This window comes from Hyperolius riggenbachi, chromosome 10, assembly GCF_040937935.1.
Source record: "Hyperolius riggenbachi isolate aHypRig1 chromosome 10, aHypRig1.pri, whole genome shotgun sequence".
Taxonomy (NCBI): Eukaryota; Metazoa; Chordata; class Amphibia; order Anura; family Hyperoliidae; genus Hyperolius; species Hyperolius riggenbachi.
In genome coordinates this window covers 261,901,127-261,920,845 of record NC_090655.1, presented here as the reverse complement: position 1 = coordinate 261,920,845, position 19,719 = coordinate 261,901,127, and the positions used below count along the sequence as shown (strand labels likewise).

Below are 19,719 nucleotides of genomic sequence, written 5' to 3'. Positions count from 1 at the left end.
AAAGGAAAAGAGACACAGCACTCTGTATGGGGGATGGGTGGATCAAAGGAACACTGCCCATCCTGCTGCAGGCAGGGCTGGTTACAGCTACAATGGGGCCATGTGGCGAATGTAACCTGCCCTCCCAGCACCTTGTCCTCCCCATCAGTAAATTCATTCACCAGGGCCCCACAGCCAGCTGCCAGCCAGGCACCCATCAAATCACCCCCCAACCTAATTAACACAGCTTCATACTTGGCAATGACCACGGCCAAATTATTTTTTTGCAGCTTCCAGGATGCGGGTGACAGGTGAGTGGTTAGGGAGGGGACCCTTGTGGGAGCAGTGCCTGTACCGGGGGTCCTGCTAGTGACACAATCGATGATTAAGTCCGACCGAAGCCTCCCACCTGAATGCTGCCTAGTTTATGCAATTCCTGCTAGATTTGGTATGGCAGGCAAAGGGTGTATAACTGTGCACCTGATTGGCTGACAGGCACCTGCTGACCAGATAAAGTTAGGAAATGGCAAGAGCTGGGAGTAAGCAATTGTGTGTGCTGCAGTCAGCATTCAGTATAGAGGCAGTGGGGGTGAATTCCCTGGTGGTGAAAGTTCCGGGGCCTGGCACTTCCCTCTAGGTATCACATGGTGGTTTGGGGGCCCCGACCAGTGAGAGAGTCCGGGGCCCCCAGCTGTCATGTGAACCAGTGTTTGAGGTTCCAAATGAAGAAATCACTGAACAACACAATTCAGAAAGCAGTGCTGTGTGGCACTATGTAGCCAGGGGGATGAGCCAGGCCTAATGCTCCACATACACCAAAAAGCCAAAGGAATATTGTCCCAGTGAAATCATACTCTTCTAGTGCAGAGAAAACACTGCAACCTGCACCGCGGCATACACACCGCCAGACCAGAACAGCTAATTATGGCACACAGGCCAGTGTGGTAATTATTATGGCACCACCATAAACCACAATGAAAATATGATCTACACCAGCACCTACCATATATCTACGGCACACAGATTCAGTATTGTGACTAATATTGTCTACATAAACCAGCTTACTATATGGCACTTGGATTCTGTATCTGTATAATAAAGCTCTAAATATGGTCGACACCGGGTTCTGTATAAACCTCTAAATTTCGTCTACACCAGACTCTGTATTTGTACGGAGACAGCTCTGTCACTGAGCTGTCCCCAGGGGTGGCACACAAAGTGATCCCTCTTGTAGGCTGATGCCTATGAGAGGGATTAAGCTGATTGGATCTCAGGGGAGGGAGGGGGGAATATAAAAATCTTAAAAAAAAAAGCTAATTTTATTTAGAATATATAGTTGTCTGAATTGTAAAAAATGGCCTGGTCACTGGGGGGGGGGGGGGGGGGGGGGATTGGGTGGGTGTAAGCCTGTGGTACTCAAGCGGTTAAGGCAGTGTTCCCCAACACTGTCCTCAAGCCCACCAACAGTGCATGTTTTGTTGAAATCCAGAGAGGTAGTTAATTAGCTCTGGTGAACTCTGGGTTAAAGGACAACTGAAGTGAGAGTTATAAAAGGGCTGCCATTTTTATTTCCTTTTAAGCTATACTAGTTACCTGGCTGTCCTGCTGATCCTCTGCCTATAATACTTTTACCCATAGACCCTGAACAAGCATGCAGCAGATCAGGTGTTTCTGACATTATTTTCAGATCTGATAAAATTAGCTGCATGTTTGGTATTATTCAGACACTACTGCAGCCATATAGATCAGCAGGGCTACCAGGCAACTGGTATTGTTTAACAGGAAAAAAATATGGAAGCCTCCAAATAACTCTCACTACAGTTGTCCTTTAAATACCTAGAAATGATCTGCTAGAACGGAGCTGGTAACAGCTGAGCAGGACCAGAGCTCTTGGCACTACTGCCAGACACTGTCCTTTCCCCGCTCCTGCACTGTTGTACTAGGCCTGTATTGGTCCATTTCTCTTGACGCCGCTTGCTTAGATTACTCTCGAAGTGGACCCCAGTTGATATTTGACCCCGGCTTGTTCTCGACTATTCTCAGCCTGCTACCTGTTTGACCCTCTGCCTGAATCTTGTCCTGAATGATTGCTTCCTGCCTTGACCCTGTGCCTGACTCTCTTTCCTGAAATATTGTCACTGCCTCAACCCTCTGCCTCTCATTCCTGAAAAATTGCTGCCTGCCTCGACCCTCTGCCTCTCTTTCCTGACCTATTGCCACTGCCTCAACCCTCTACCAGACTCTCATTCCTGAACAATTGCTGCCTGCCTCGATTCTCTGCCTGATTCTCATTCCTGAACCATTGCTGCCTGCCTCGATCCTCTGCCTGATTCTCATTCCTGAACCATTGCTGCCTGCCTCGATCCTCTGCCTGATTCTCATTCCTGAACCATTGCTGCCTGCCTCGATTCTCTGCCTGATTCTCATTCCTGAACCATTGCCACCTGCCTCAATCCTCTGCCTGATTCTCATTCCTGAACTATTGCCACTGCCTCGATCCTCTGCATGATTCTCATTCCTGAACCATTGCCACCTGCCTCAATCCTCTGCCTGATTCTCATTCCTAAACCATTGCTGCCTGCCTCGATCCTCTGCCTGATTCTCATTCCTGAACCATTGCTGCCTGCCTCGATTCTCTGCCTGATTCTCATTCCTGAACCATTGCCACCTGCCTCAATCCTCTGCCTGATTCTCATTCCTGAACTATTGCCACTGCCTCGATCCTCTGCATGATTCTCATTCCTGAACCATTGCTGCCTGCCTCGGTCCTCTGCCTGATTCTCATTCCTGAACCATTGCTGCCTGCCTCAATCCTCTGCCTGATTCTCATTCCTGAACCATTGCCACCTGCCTCGATCCTCTGCCTGATTCTCATTCCTGAACCATTGCTGCCTGCCTCGATCCTCTGCCTGATTCTCATTCCTGAACTATTGCCACCTGCCTCGATCCTCTGCCTGATTCTCATTCCTGAACCATTGCTGCCTGCCTCGATCCTCTACCTGATTCTCATTCCTGAACCATTGCTGCCTGCCTCGGTCCTCTGCCTGATTCTCATTCCTGAACCATTGCTGCCTGCCTCGGTCCTCTGCCTGATTCTCATTCCTGAACCATTGCCACCTGTCTCAATCCTCTGCCTGATTCTCATTCCTGAACCATGGCTGCCTGCCTCGATCCTCTGCCTGATTCTTATTCCTGAACCATGGCTGCCTGAGTGCCTCGGTCCTCTGCCTGATTCTCATTCCTGAACCATTGCTGCCTGCCTCGGTCCTCTGCCCGATTCTCATTCCTGAACCATTGCTGCCTGCCTCAATCCTCTGCCTGATTCTCATTTCTGAACCATTGCCACCTGCCTCGATCCTCTGCCTGATTCTCATTCCTGAACCATTGCTGCCTGCCTCAATCCTCTGCCTGATTCTCATTCCTGATCCATTGCCACCTGCCTCGGTCCTCTGCCTGATTCTTATTCCTGAACCATGGCTGCCTGCCTCGGTCCTCTGCCTGATTCTCATTCCTGAACCATTGCCACCTGCCTCAATCCTCTGCCTGATTCTCATTCCTGAACCATGGCTGCCTGCCTCGGTCCTCTGCCTGATTCTCATTCCTGAACCATTGCTGCCTGCCTCGATCCTCTGCCTGATTCTCATTCCTGAACCATTGCTGCCTGCCTCGGTCCTCTGCCTGATTCTCATTCCTGAACCATTGCTGCCTGCCTCGGTCCTCTGCCTGAATCTTGTTCCTGATCTCAGCTTGGCCTTGGTACCCGATTTGCCTTACCCTTCAAGCTCATCCGTTCTGAAATTTAATCCTCCACAATGTGGTGTTAACTATTCTCTGACTCACTGGGCCAAATGCAATTAACTTTTTCACCTGAGTTTTCTCCTAGGAGATAATTTTTCATCTTCTATTTAAAATAACTTTCCAGCACTTTTCAACTGAAAAAATGCAAAAAAAAAGTAAATGAAAAAATACTATCAAAATAATTTTGAGTATTTTCTTGCTTTCTGGTGGCTTAAAGGGCATTTTATTGATGAGTTTAAAAATATCACCCAGGAGAAAACTCAAGAGAAAAAGTTAATTGCATACGGGCCACTGTTAGGGTTTTTCCTTGAGTGTAACATGGTGGGCACTAGGAAGCAAAATCCATCATCCCTTCTGGGCTGCTCTGGCGAAGACCCGTGGTCACCTGGACTCTACGCTCTTGGGGAACTGTCACCTCAGTGGGAAGGTCAACAGGACACCTATCACCGTAACATAATCAGAGGCAGATATGGCCATTGTGGAATGTTGTTATATCGGGGTGGCCATCGCTTTAACGATGCAGCCCATGCTCTACATAAAAATCAGCTCCCAGATCATAGTATGAATACCCAGCACAAGAATACAGTGAACAGCTACTGCAGGATATATAGTTTATGGCATCGTTAGGATGGTGGACACAGGGGCAGTTCTTCCATAAAGCAATGTGAATCATGTGCTTCAGGGTGGCAACAATTACAGGGCGGCAAGAAGCGGCTCCCCTCCCCAAATGTCCCCCTCCTCGCACAACCCTTAGTCTCCCCTTCCCTAGATGTGCAGCGCCGCTTCAGTCACCTGCTCTCAGCCTTCCAGGGATGGGATCTCCATCTGTTGGCCTGTATCCATGGCTACAATGGTGACCTGTTACATGCTGCAGGGTCACATGAGGCACTGCTGTAGTCAGAGAGGAAGCAGAACTTCACATGTGGTTGGTGATCCCATTACTAATCTTCTGAGAGCGGGTGAGTGATGCTTTGCCAGTGCAGCACCTACCCGGCATCCTGGGGATCAGATGCTGAGGCCAGCAGGGAAGAGATGCTGTTTTCGAGGAAGCAGAGGGGGGTAAGTGTAGTGCCAGCATCTGCAATGCACAGTCCAATGTGTCTCTCCTCTCCGGTCCAGCTTTGCACACACACGTCGGTGGTTTGTCCTCACAATGTATTGCTTGAAGTGGAAGAAAGTCTAGAACCAGCCCTGGGTGGGCACACCAATATAAAATGGTTACATAATGACTGAGCAAGGGAAGCAGATACATGGAACAGCAGGCACCCCAGTATACCTGTATATAGGTCACAGTGGTAGGCCGGCCTCCATATCGATCTGAATAATCAGGAATGGGAGGGGAGGCACTGCAGCGGCCCACATGCTTCTTGATTCGGCACCAGGTGCTCGATTTGTATGGACTCACCAGTGCCTTCTATCAGGCTAGCATAGCCCACAGAAGACATATGTGCGTGATTGTAGTCTGGAGTATGTGCAATGCTGTGCTCCCGACTACAGAAAACCAGACCTCTTGCCAAGCGATCTGCAGACTGCCGCTCTGCTGGGGGCTGGGGCTAGTCAGTCTCCTCAGACCCGCTCCTGTAGCAAGGCGCTGCTTGCATTTCCTGGTTATCGTAAAGAAAGGGGACACAGTAGTGCAGACTGTGCCACCTGAGAGGGGTAATGGGGGGCATTTGAGGGGTGCCTATGGACTCTGGGAAGCAGTATTTAGTTGTAAGTTATTAAATATGAATAACTGGTTGTACAAAAAGTTTGGTTACCCTTGTCCTTTTGCTAATTTGAATGCATTTAACTGCTCAATACTGATTACTGGCCACACCAATTTGGATTAGCCTGATTAAGCCTAGAACTTTATAGACAGGGGTGTCCTATCATATGAAAAGGTAGGTGGCCAATTGCAAGTTGTGCTTCTCTGACTCTCTGCTGAAGAGTGACGGCATGGAATCCTCAAAGCAAATCTCCAAAGATCTGAAAACAAAGATTGTTCAGTATCATGGTTTATGGTACGGCCACAAAAAGCCATTTCATAGATTTAAAATGTCATTGTCACTTGTAAGGAATGTAATCAGGAAATGGAAGGCGACAGGCACCATTGCTGTTAAACTCAGGCCTGGCAAGCCAAGAAAAATATAGGTGGATATTCAGAGTATTATTAGATTATGAGAATGGTTACATACAAAACAGAGATCACTTCCAAAGACCTGCAAGAGCAACTAGCTGCAGATGGGGTATCCTTTTACAATTTCAACATAATTTGCACAAATAACATCTGTATGGCATGCTGACGAGAGAGAAATCCTATCTACATTCACATCATAAACAGAATCACTTGTTATATGCAAAAGCTAATTCAGAAAAGATAGATTCATTTTGAAAAAAAAAATGTTTTGGATTGATGATACAAAAATGTGAGTTATGTGATAATAACAATAATTGCAAAGTACTGAAAAGTTAATCTAAATAGAAGATGAAAAATGATGGAGAAATCTTAGGAGAAAACATGAATAGCATATGGACCTAAGTACTGTATATGGCTTTTCCCCAGTGAGTGAGATCGCTCATGATTGACAAGAGATAATTTCTGCACAAAACATTTCCCACACTCAGCACATGGAAAGGGCTTCTCGCCAGTGTAAGATTTTTTTTTTTTCAGTAATAAGATTTTATTTAGTTTTTAAGAAAAAGAAAGGTACAAACAGAGTGAAAAGTTGCCATCAATGTATACACATATATTTGGGAAACAGTCCATACATAAATGACTCTACATTGAACCATAAGAGGTCCTGTTACTGCTCCCAACAAGATTGTATTCAGTCATTATCTATGTTTTGAGTTATGCAATGATGGTTCACTCAGTGGATGGAAGGAAGGGGGGAGGGGATGAAAGGGGGGAGGGGAAGAAAGAGGGGGGGGGGGAGAAAGGGGGAAAGGGGTGGGTGTGAGGAGGGAGGGGAGAAATTAGGGGAGGTTGGGGAAAAAAAGGGAGGGACATAGGTAGGATCCAGTAATAATCTAGAACAGAACCAATGACCATCCACAATTATATCAATCAAGAAGTGCCTTACATCTTTAGTTAAAATTGTGGGTTGGCAGTGGGGACTGGTGATTAATGTTCCCTATCCCTTGCCTATGGGAGTCAGTGTGAGATCTCTCATGTCTGACAAGCTCTGATTTCTGTACAAAACATTTCCCACACTCAGCACATGGATAGGGCTTCTCACCTGTGTGAGATTTCTCATGATAGGCAAGATGTGATCTATGTGCAAAGCATTTTCCACACTCAGAACATGAATATGGCATCTCACCAGTGTGAGATCTCTTATGACTGATGAGCTGGGACTTCTGTGCAAAATATTTCCCACACTCAGCACATGAATAAGGCTTCTCTCCAGTGTGAGATCTCTCATGACAGGAAAGATTTGATTTGTTTGCAAAACATTTCCCACACTCAGTACATGAATAAAGCTTCTCACCTGTGTGAGATTTCTCATGATATCCAAGATGCGATTTATGTGCAAAACATTTCCCACACACAGCGCATGAATACGGCATCTCACCAGTGTGAGATCTCTTATGACTAATGAGCTGTGATTTCTGTACAAAATATTTCCCGCACTCAGCACAGGAATAGGGCTTCTCTCCAGTGTGAGTTCTCTCATGTATGACAAGATGTGATTTTTGTACAAAACACTTCCCGCACTCAGCACATGAATAGGGCTTCTCACCAGTGTGAGATTTCTTATGATAGGAAAGATTTGATTTATTTGCAAAACATTTCCCACACTCAGCACATGAATAGGGCTTATCATCAGTGTGAGATCTCTCATGATAGGAAAGATTTGATTTATGTGCAAAACATTTCCCACACTCAGCACATGAATAAGGCTTCTCACCTGTGTGAGATCTCTCATGAGTGACAAGTTGTGATTTTTGTACAAAACATTTCCCACACTCAGCACATGAATATGGCTTCTCTCCAGAATGAGATCGCTCATGTCTCACAAGATGTGATTTCTGTACAAAACATTTCTCACACTCAGAACATGAATAGGGCTTCTCACCAGTGTGATATCTCTCATGTATGACAAGATGTGATTTCAGTATAAAACACTTCCCACACACGGAACAGGAATGAGACCCTCCAGCAGGAGGAGAGCTGTGCTGGCTATGAGGCCCCTCGGGGTTAGACAGGTGAGGAGAGTCTGGGGGAATATTTGGGGTCACCAGGATATCTGCAGGAGACTCTTGTCCAGTGACATCATCATCCGTTGTACAGTCTGTGGATGCAGAGAGACGAGTCTCTGAGAGGTTCCTGATGCCAGGACTCCGCCCTGCAAATAGAGAAACATCATCACTTCCTGTTAGAGAATTCTGAGGGGAGGAACAATTATCATTAGGGATGAAAGGAAAGAGGATGGTCGGCACTGCTGTACAACTTCCTTTATTTGGCAATGTGCAGACAAGTAGGCTGTGTGTTACATCATCACCTCACAGTCCATTAGAAGAGACTAAACACATACCGGTGCGGGGGTGGATAATGGTGGGTGCTGGTTTCTGGGAGCCTGATGGAAGTTTCACGCACAAGCGCTTCTTTGGAGGCTGTGACAAGAGGGCGGGGCTGTGGCTATATCTGCCCTAGTTGGAGAACTAACTGCTTCTGCTAAAAGTAACCTACAATCCAAGAATACAGTGTGGGGAGATCAGGGAGAGCGAGGCCAAACAACACGGCCACTATTCCTAATGGAATTACAAGTCCTGCTGCAGCTGCTAATCATACAAGCCACAAACATAATATTAGTGGCACAGGGCTGTGTATTAAGCCCTCTCCTCTATGCACTTTTCACCCATGACTGCCAGCCTATCCATACCTCAAACATAATTGTTAAGTTTGCAGATGATACGACTGTCATTGGGCTTATATCAGACAATGAGGAAGCTGCATACAGAGAAGAAGTTAGGAACCTGACTGCATGGTGCGACATTAACAACCTGTTATTAAATACAAAGAAGACCAAAGAAATTATTCTGGACTTTAGGACCACCAAAAAGACTACTCACCTACCGCTAATGATCAATGCAGAGGCTGTGGAGAGAGTTTCCAGCTTCAAATTTTTGGGAGTCACCATCGCAGAGAACCTGTCCTGGGCTGACAATGTTTTAGCTCTAACTGGCAAAGCACAACAACGCCTCTACTTTCTGAGAAAACTAAGGAGCGCTAACCTCCCACAGAAGCTGCTGGTTCATTTCTACAGATGCACTATAGAAAGCGTTCTGGCCAATTGCATGACGGCCTGGTACAACAGCTGCACCAAAGCTACTAGAGAAGCCCTGCAGCGAGTTGTTAAAACAGCAGAAGCCATTATTGGCACTGAACTACCATCAGTGGAACTTTTGTATAATACTCGCAGCTTGAGAAGGGCCAAAAACATTATCAAGGACAACACTCATCCTGGAAATGCCTTGTTTGAGCTCCTTCCATCAGGTAAACGTTTTAGATCAATCCGCACACACACAAACAGATTGAAAGACAGCTTTTTCCCATCCGCCATAAACTTGATGAACTCTGAATCCTCTCTGAAATAATTAACACTGTGTACAAATTGTTTAACCACTTGCCGACCGCACACTCATACCGTGCGGTGGCAAAGTGGTAGCTGGAGGACCAGCGACGCAGATCTGCGTCACCAGGTGCCTCCCTAATTAATCAGGAAAGGCCGCTCGCGCGAGCGGCCGTTTCCTGTTAGATCACGGAGCGGGTCTCCGTGAATAGCCTGCGAGCCGCTGATTGCGGCTCGCAGACTAAATGTAAACGTAGGAGACATATGTCTCCTTTGTTTACACTGTACAGCGCTGCTGCGCAGCAGCGCCGTGAGGCAGATCGGCGATCCCTGGCCAATCAGCGGCTGGGGATCGCCGCCATGTGACAGGGGACAGCCTGTCACTGGCTGCACAGGACGGATAGCGTCCTGTGCAGCCCCGATCACCAGGGGGGAAAGGTAGGAGAGGGAGGGGGGGAATTTCGCTGCGGAGGGGGGCTTTGAGGTGCCCCCCCGCAAACCTCAGGCAGGCAGGAGCGATCAGACCCCCCTGCACATCATCCCCATGGGGGGGGGGAAGGGGGGGCGATCTGGCCGCTCTGCCTGCACCCTGATCTGTGCTGGGGGCTGCAGAGCCCACCCAGCACAGATCACTAAAAACAGCGCTGGTCCTTAAGGGGGGGGGGGTAAAGGGTGGGTCATCAAGTGGTTAAACATCTGTAATACCTGGCATACCTGTATAATTTCTTCTCTTCCTTGTTACTATCACTATGTTCCCTATATGCACCGTGGGGTTGTCATGAAAAGTAATTTCGTTGTGTTACACAATGACAATAAAGTGAATTGAATTGAATATAGGTCAGGCCATGCAGAGCAGAGAATCTGGCTGGAATAGTCAGCAGTGTGTTTTATGGTAAAGGTGTAGAAAGGAAGACAGATCCATGTAGTCAGTAAGACCTGGTGGCCACATGGCGTCTATATGTAAAATCAGTGCTGCTGCTCTCTTGGGATTTTTTTTTAATCCCTATTTTCACACCTAGAGGGGACTGACATGTGTAATACTCCGGCAAAGTGTATGAGGGCCCCAAGGTGTGTCATAGAACAAATGCAGGAAGCACCCCCTCTAGGGGTAGGAAGAGGGAGTAAAAATTCCTAGGATAAGAAGCAGCACTGATATTATGTAGTGATGCTATGGGGCCTCTATACCTTAATGACTACACAGATTTGTCTTATTTTGTACATAGTGTTACCATAGAACACATAGTCACCTAGTTAAGCCAGTTAATGTATTTAGTTAACTTGAACCAACTTGACATCAAATGATAGGCTAGCACCCTGTGTGTAAAGCAAGGTGGTACCCCCATTCAGCCACAATGGTGTTGGGAAAGGACCTGTTCCTCTTGGTAATCTACACAAACTGTACAAGCAAATCCACAACACCTGACGGCTCCAATAAAACTCCCCCCCTTGTTAAATGGTCAAAGGACAGTTTTGTTCTCTAGTTTAGTCTGAGAGGTGCCTGGCGATGGCAGCCTCGGCAAGTTGCTTTGTCTTTTTTTGTTTTATATGTTTTTCAACATCATCTTCCCCAGCGAACATCCCCTGAGCATTCAGGACTTAGCTCTACCTGATCTACCCCTGGATATTTAAAGTGGACCTGAACTCTTGCACAAGACAAAAGGAAAACAGAAATGCACCCTGTACGTATTTAGAGAGTTTATCGTGTCTAATTCCCCATCATTTGAGTCTAATCATAAGTTTAAATTTGATCTCTCCCCTGTGTCACATGACTGCCATAGCAGAGAGGGGAGATAAGCTCATTTGAAAGCACAGGATGTAAACAATATGTCTGCTTCCATGAATCAGGAAGTAGAAACAGTGCAGATTAATTTTAGGATTCGTTTCAGCTGTAACAAACAAATGTTTTCTGTTTAAAGCAGTAGGTTCAGCCATACTATGCCAGGGAAAAAAAACACATATATAAGTAGATAAATACTTAGTATTATACTGTCCACGTTTTGATTTCAGTGAATGTTATATAGTAAATGATGAGAATTCTTTTAGTGGTGGGGGCCATGTATTTTGCCCACAGTTAAGGCTAACCCGTGATGTCATTTCTGCCCTTTACTTTTTTTCTTGTCTCCTCCAATCGCTAAGTCGCCTCAGCCTTGCTTGTAAACACAAGTGAGCAGGGGATCAGGTTTCAGATAAGCAGCTGGCAGGGAAGAGGAGGAATATATTATAGATAAAAAGAACCCCCAGCATGCAATTCTTTGGCACAACTACTAAAGGGCCAGTGCTCCTTAAGTATGTGATAACTCCAAATCATAACAGCAGAAAAAGTTTTGAAAGTTTTGAATGCAGGATTAGCATCTTTATCACTTAATACACTCAGACCAGTTGCTGTTGAAATTTGATTTTTATGGTGACGATACCGCTTTAAAGGTTATTTATGCTTTTGCATATCTTTTAGAGCAGAGAGTAAGTTTCAGGTCCACTTTAATCTACGCTTAGCCTTCTGGGGATTCTGACCAGCGGAGCTACAGTACTGAATCAGGCAGTGAGGCTGAGAAGAAGAGGCAAGCTCTCCGGGATCCAGGTGCGCGTTCAGCGTAGAGGACTGTGTTCACCACTACCTGGAATCATACTCTTAGTCTCCATGGGCGTTTCTAGCCTTTTTGTCACTCCAGACAAGAAGTCCAGTCACTCCCTCCCCCCAAAAAAAAGAATACACACACACCAAAATATGAACCACGTGCAGTATGATTTACTCAACAATCCTGTCGCATTTTGCTGCACACCCTCTTCCTGCACTACCCCAGCTTAGTGTGTAATGCAGAGTATAGTGCAGCAGAAGCTGAACCCTCACTGCTCCGCTGGAGTCCAGTGCTGTGCTTCCGCCTGTCCACTCACCACTCGCCCTAGTGCCCAGCATCTCCTACCACATGTAGCATGATTGCACACTACATGAGGAGAGTGAGGTGCCAGCACTAGAGGGAGCAGAAAATAGACATGTTGGTCATTCCTCTCTGGAGTCCAGGTACAGCACTGGACTCCAGAGGGGATGTAAGAACACAACTTCTGCTGTCCAATACTCTGCCATTACACACTGGACTGGGGGAAAAAGGAGGGGGACAGGAACAGAGTGGGAAAAGGGGACAGAGGGAGGCACAAAGGGGGACAGAAGGAGGCACAGTGGGACAGAGGGATGCACACGGAGTCAAATCATCCAAAAGGCAAATTAGGCAGGTGCCTAGGGCCTAGAGGGAGTCTAGGGGCCCAGTTTATGCTGGCCCCAACAAATCTAGTCAAAAAAGCTAGGTGTCTATCAAGGGTGAACCCAAAGTTGTTGCTTGCCAAGGGCACCAATTAACATTAATCCATCTCTGGACTGGGGGGCAGAGATGGCACAGGGGGACTGAAGTTGGCAGAAAGAGACAGAAGGAGGCACAGGGGGACAGAGGGAGGCACAGGAAGGCAGAAGTAGTCTGGGGACAGAAGGAGGAACAAACACCCATGGGGGAATGCCTTAGTTCAGGTGGTGGGGCTTAATCAGGGGCATAGTGCCCCCCAGGACCAATGGCACTCCAGACAGTGGCCTGGAATGCCTATGCCTAAAAACGCCCCTGAATCTCTTTAATGTTAGGTCGATATGTAGTAAACTAGATAAGCTTCAACTACTGATCAGGACTGAGAAGGACTGTTACCACTCTGCTGCTCTTTGCTTCACAGAGACCTGGCTGTCTGAGCTGATTCCAGACAATGCCCTGCAGATTAACCTTCTTGGCGGTTATCACAAGTCAGGCTCGGGGTGGAAAAAACAAGCCAGGAGTGGTAATAGAGCTTGACTCGTGGTAGCCGCCGAGAGGTTAATGCAGCATAGCGCGCAGCAGGCATTTTACCTCACCTCCTCTGGGATCTGGACTCTGTATCCCTCGGGTGAGAGCGCTATTTGTCATCATGTCAACAGACTGCATTCTCACTACAGAGTTACAGTGCCACCTGGAGAATAGAGGAAGAACTGCAGCGCTGGATCCCAGGGAGGTAAGTGCTGGGGCTGCTGCAGGCGGAGCCAAACTCTATATGGGGTGGTGGGAAAAGCTTTAAAGAGAATCTGTACTCTAAAATTCTAACAATAAAAAGCATACCATTCTATTCATTATGTTCTCCTGGGCCCCTCTTTGCCATTTCGGCCACTCCCTGCTGAGATACTGGCTTGTAATTGCCAGTTTTAGTCAGTGTTTACAAACAAAAGACATGGCTGCTAACCAGCATGTGATAGGCTGAGAGAAGCTCAGTCTGTGACTCATACAGAGCCTGGAGGGGGCTTGGAGAGGGTGCGCATAACTTCTACCTATCACAGCAGAGCAGCACATTCCTGTCTCAGCCGACAAAAGAAAGATTAGATTATATAACAGAGATAATACAGCCACTGTGCAACTAGGAAAGGCTGCAGTAAGACAGACCACATTGAACTTATAGGTGTAACGATTGGTGTCAGCAAGGACAGATTTTCTGATTATTGGTGATATGCAATATCACCAATAATACAGATGCTATACCTGATTATGTGGTGATCTGCCGAATCACCAATAATGCGAGTATAGCAAGACACAGGACAACCAGGTGTAAGATAAGTGTTTGGTGCAACAGTAAATATAGATAGAGATACCCACTATCCCAGAGGAGCTGGTAGAGGGAAGTATCTCTAAAGGACTCTGGAATCAGTACTCCAGCAGGCTGGAGATGCAGATGAATAGTGATCGGTTCACCCGAGGAGCGGGTGATGCACAGTAAAACAGAAGGTACTTATCACCCGAGGAGCGGGTGATTCAGACTGTACTATAACTATCAACCTGAGGAGCAGGTTATTAAGACTGTATAAGATAGCTGCAGTACAGTCTTAATCACCTGCCCCTCAGGTTGATTACTAAACTGAGAATCCCTCACCAGAACTAAGCTCACTGGTGAGGGTAGGAGAGTCAGACAAGCAGGATCGGCAACACACGGACAGATACGGTACAAAGACAGAAGACTAAATCAGAGTAAGGTATAAGCTGAGTCGGCAACAAGATCAGATAGGCATAGGCACAGAATCACAAGGCAGAAGAGTAGTCAAGGCTAGCAGAGGGTCATAACAAATAATACAATTCAATTAGTACTTTAGCTATGAACAGAATCTGACTAAGTGTGGATCCCCAGCTCCTGCTGGTTCTAGCACACTTTTGGATCTGACTAAGGTCTGAGTGCTAACATGTAGCATTTGCAACAGCAGACGAAGAACAACTGACAGGCAGGTCCTATATATACTCAGAGCATTCCACAGCGCCGCCCCAGTCACTCAGCCAATCCGGAGCACTACTGGAGTCAGCTGACCGGCTGATCAGCTGACTCCCCTTCTACTTGCATAAAGGTCCTGTCGCCTGGCGCGCGCGTGCGTAGCCCTCAGTCTATGTGCAACTGAGGGACCAGGCAAAACTCCAACATGTAACTGCGCGGCGGAGGCCGCCGGCTGAGACGCGGAGACGGCCGCCATGCTGCTCACCGCCGCGGCGGCCTCTCCGCTATCTATTACAATAGGATAGAAGAAATAAGGCTGAACATTTTGTTGCAGGGTCTCTTTAAATTTGTAGAGATTTAAACCAATTTTTGGATCACACGGAGTTCAATTCACTGAAACCTGTTTTGGTAACAAATATTCGGATAATAAAATACCACATTCAGTATAATAGTCCCATTTTACACTTGCAGGGGAAACCTTTCTGCATTACCCTATTTTACCACAAGAGGCCGCAAAAGCAATCAAAGTCTATAAGGACTTTCACACTTATTGCGATCCGTTGCAATGCGCTGGAAGTATCTGAGACGACACAAGGGCAGCAGCACATTTCTGCAAGCACCACACATAACACACAGTGCTTGGGGTAATGGAAGTCTATGGGTGACGCAATCAGTAAAAGTGTGGCACACACTGATGGGAAGCTGTACTTCCTACTTCCTGCCCAGCAGAGAGTACGTCACTGAGGGGGGGGGGGGGGGGGGGCTATGCATATGACCAGGGCTGTGGAGTTGGAGAAATTTTTAGGTATCTGGAATTGGTGTCGTTCCTCATGTGAATGCCTGTTTAGCATAATTGCACTTGGCATAGTTGTTTACTAGAGGGATATTTTAGCTACTTTTCACTTTAGTCTCCCCTCCCCCCCCCCTCCCCAAATATCACTCACATTCTTACAGCCCCTCCCCCAATTATTGGCATCATGTGATCTATACTGTGCACAGCTGGGGCATATTTGTTAGTCAGTTCAACAATTATTTTGAATATCTAATTTTTTCACTCACCAATACTCATCCCTGGAATAATGTCTTCCTCCTTAGATGCTCTAATCATGTCACCCTCCTCCATAGACTGCTGATCACTCCTCACATACGTCTCTTCTTCTTCCTCTTTACTTGTCCTCATCATGTCACCCTCCTCCACAGACTGCTGATCACTCCTCACATACGTCTCTTCTTCTTCCTCTTTACTTGTCCTCATCATGTCACCCTCCTCCACAGACTGCTGATCACTCCTCACATACGTCTCTTCTTCCTCTTTAATTGTCCTCATCATGTCACCCTCCTCTGTTGACTGCTGATCACTCCTCACATATATCTCTTCTTCTTCCTCTTTAATTGTCCTCATCATGTCACCCTCCTCCATAGATGGCTGATCACTCCTCACACATGTCTCTTCTTCTTCCTCTTTAATTGCCCTCATCATATTACCCTCCTTTGCAGACTGCTGATCACTCCTCACATCCGTCTCTTCTACTTCCTCTTTAACCACATCATTTACATGTATCAGTTCTCCACCCTAAATGCACAAAATAAGAAGCAATTTATAATGTCAATGCAGACAACACCGTACACAGAAGGAAATAATATCATACAGTTTGGGATCTATAATGACTCTCAGCTCCACCTACCTGATAATGTTGAAATATGGTGTCATGTTCCTGTGGACAATCCTGGGAATAAAGAGGACCTGCACATCTCTCTGCTGGGTTTCTGTTACTGGATACATCTGTAGGAAACACACACACTGACTGAATACATTGTCTCCATGTGATCAGATGATCTAGGTGGATCCTTCATACTGCTCTCTCCTGTACAAGAAATTAAAGTCTACTCTTACCTGGTGATGTGAGGTGTGGCTTATTCTCCATCATGGCGTCCTTGTAGAGGGTCTTTTGTCGTTCTTTATACTGCCGCTACTCCATGGAAAAACAGACTGTGACATCCTGACACCTGGTAGGAACCTGACACAAACAATGATACAGTCACCACCGAGACATACTCCTTGATATTACTATACAGGATCTTCTAAAAAAATTAGCATACTGTGATAAAGTTCATTATTTTCTGTAATGTACTGATAAACATTAGACTTTCATATATTTTAGATTCAAAAACACACAACTGAAGTAGTTCAAGCCTTTTATTGTTTTAATATTGATGATTTTGGCATACAGCTCATGAAAACCCAAAATTCCTATCTCAAAAAATTAGCATATTTTATCCGACCAATAAAAGAAAAGTGTTTTTAAAACGAAAAAAGTCAACCTTCAAATAATTATGTTCAGTTATGCACTCAATACTTGGTCGGGAATCCTTTTGCAGAAATGACTGCTTCAATGCGGCGTGGTATGGAGGCAATCAGCCTGTGGCACTGCTCAGGTGTTATGGAGGCCCAGGATGCTTCGATAGCGGCCTTAAGCTCATCCAGAGTGTTGGGTCTCGCGTCTCTCAACTGCTCCCCCATACCCATGTCTGTACTAATCTCCCCACTGCTCCCCCATACCCATGTCTGTACCAATCTCCCCACTGCTCCCTCATACCCATGTCTGTACTAATCCCCCCACTGCTACACCATACCTATGTCTGTACTAATCCCACCACTGCTCCCCCATACCAATGTCTGTACTAATCTCCCCACTGCTCCCCCATACCCATGTCTGTACTAATCTCCCCACTGCTCCCCATACCCATGTCTGTACTAATCTCCCCACTGCTCCCCCATACCAATGTCTGTACTAATCTCCCCACTGCTCCCCCATACCCATGTCTGTACCAATCCCCCACTTCTCCCCCATACCGATGTCTGTACTAATCCCTCCACTGCTCCCCCATACCCATGTCTGTACTAATCCCTCCACTGCTCCCCCATACCCATGTCTGTACTAATCCCCCACTGCTCCCCCATACCCATGTCTGTACTAATCCCCCCACTGCTCCCCCATACCCATGTCTGTACTAATCTCCCCACTGCTCCCCCATACCCATGTCTGTACTAATCCCCCCACTGCTCTCCCATACCCATGTCTGTACTAATCTCCCCACTGCTCCTCCATACCCATGTCTGTGCTAATCTCCCCACTGCTCCTCCATACCCATGTCTGTACTAATCTCCCCACTGCTCCCCATACCCATGTCTGTACTAATCTCCCCACTGCTCCCCCATACCCATGTCTGTACTAATCCCCCTACTGCTCCTCCATACCCATGTCTGTACTAATCTCCCCACTGCTCCCCCATACCCATGTCTGTACTAATCCCCCACTGCTCCCCTTACCCATGTCTGTACTAATCCCCCCACTGCTCTCCCATACCCATGTCTGTACTAATCTCCCCACTGCTCCTCCATACCCATGTCTGTGCTAATCTCCCCACTGCTCCTCCATACCCATGTCTGTACTAATCTCCCCACACCCATGTCTGTACTAATCTCCCCACTGCTCCCCCATACCCATGTCTGTACTAATCCCCCTACTGCTCCTCCATACCCATGTCTGTACTAATCTCCCCACTGCTCCCCCATACCCATGTCTGTACTAATCCCCCACTGCTCCCCATACCCATGTCTGTACTAATCCCCCCACTGCTCCCCCATACCCATGTCTGTACTAATCCCCCCACTGCTCCCCCATACCCATGTCTGTACTAATCCCCCCACTGCTCTCCCATACCCATGTCTGTACTAATCTCCCCACTGCTTCCCCCATACCCATGTCTGTGCTAATCATACAACTTTTGCAATGCCGAATAGGAATAAACTTGCTAGTATATAACAAGAATCACAAAAATACCTCTTCCGACAATGTATCCTGTCCACTTCCTGCTGTGTTTTTTAAATTTCCTGTCTGTGGCTACATTATTTCCTGTCTGAGTGATCGCCATCTTGTGGTGAATAGGCTAACTGCAGCCTCTGTGGAATGTCCTCCACTGAACTTTGGAAAAATTATTATTATTGTAATTTCTGTTGCTGCAAACAGCCCCTTCTAAAACGCATCACATATAATAATAATCATAATAATTAATAACATGAAAAATAAAAATGAATAATCATTATAATTATTAGTGCCCAGATAGTTGCTGGAGATGTAAAGCTGCCATATGGATGTGGCTCCATAGTTACAGGAAGTTTCTTGGACCAGACTGGAAACAATATACTGACATCCCGGAGACTGATAGCATGTTTGGGCCAGTGGAAAGCTGCACAGTGCAGGTCACCGTATGAGTGGTGTGTCAGCCGTTGCCATGGTGATGCATCAGGGGTTTGCTACCTCTGCTCCTGCTCCTGGAGGGTTGCCAGAACATTTTCAGTCATCAGCCTCTCAGTCCCCAGGATCACTAACTGCAGAAGCGCTTGGTAGTGGAGATTAGTTTTTCGTGGATCAAGGTCTGGCCCTGAACAGAATGGGAAGCTGTGGAGGGTGCTGAGGCCACCGAGGACTGGCTGGTGTCACCAACCTTAATTTCGTGGGGGGTGGGGGTCACTGGAGGGTTGTCTGTGTTTCCTCCTTCCTACTTCTGCTGATGGACGTGCAGGGGGATGGGATGGATCAGCAGAAGTCAGCACAGTGGTGCTGCTGCTCTGACCACCCTGTTTCTTCCTAAATATCCCAAACTCCCTGCAGTGGTAAATCCTCAATTGAGAATGAAGGCCTCATGGACGCAGCATTTGGATCCACAGCAGACTGGTGAAGAAACTGCCAAACAGGTGAACATCCTCTTATGGCTTTAAGGGGGTGTAGCTGTCATTCTAGTTGGGAGGTGGGTTGTGGTTTCAACAGCGGGCTGGGTTGGCTGGCTTCCATGCTGTCTTATATGTCTCTAATGCCGCTGACAGGAAGTAAAGTCAGCAGGGTTGGCAAAGAGAAGACAGAGGCACGCAGAGCTCCATCGCCACCTGGAACCAGAGAGAGAGGCGAGTTTCCCTTCCGCTATCCTTTATGGAAAATAGAGCCACTGAATGGGAGGCCCGAGGTGAGTGGGGAGTTAGGCTGTCCCCTCTCCTGTGCCCCCTCCTGCTGCCCCTCACTAGGCTTAACCACCCCACTGTGCTCCCCTGCACCCACATCCCTTA

The 19,719-nt window shown here is 46.9% G+C and overlaps 1 protein-coding gene across 1 annotated transcript; it reads right to left on the bottom strand.

Annotated features, from left to right (window-relative positions):
* Positions 1 to 6,471: 6,471 nt before the first annotated feature.
* On the bottom strand, positions 6,472 to 18,471 carry LOC137535376 (oocyte zinc finger protein XlCOF22-like). The gene is made up of 5 exons (XM_068257206.1): positions 18,440 to 18,471; positions 16,489 to 16,612; positions 16,280 to 16,377; positions 15,654 to 16,167; positions 6,472 to 8,108 (listed from the first exon to the last, which is right to left on the bottom strand). The coding sequence occupies exons 2-5, from the start codon at positions 16,520 to 16,522 to the stop codon at positions 6,847 to 6,849; spliced, it is 1,908 nt and encodes a 635-aa protein (XP_068113307.1). The 5' UTR covers positions 16,523 to 16,612; positions 18,440 to 18,471; the 3' UTR covers positions 6,472 to 6,846.
* Between the last annotated feature and the right edge of the window lie 1,248 nt (positions 18,472 to 19,719).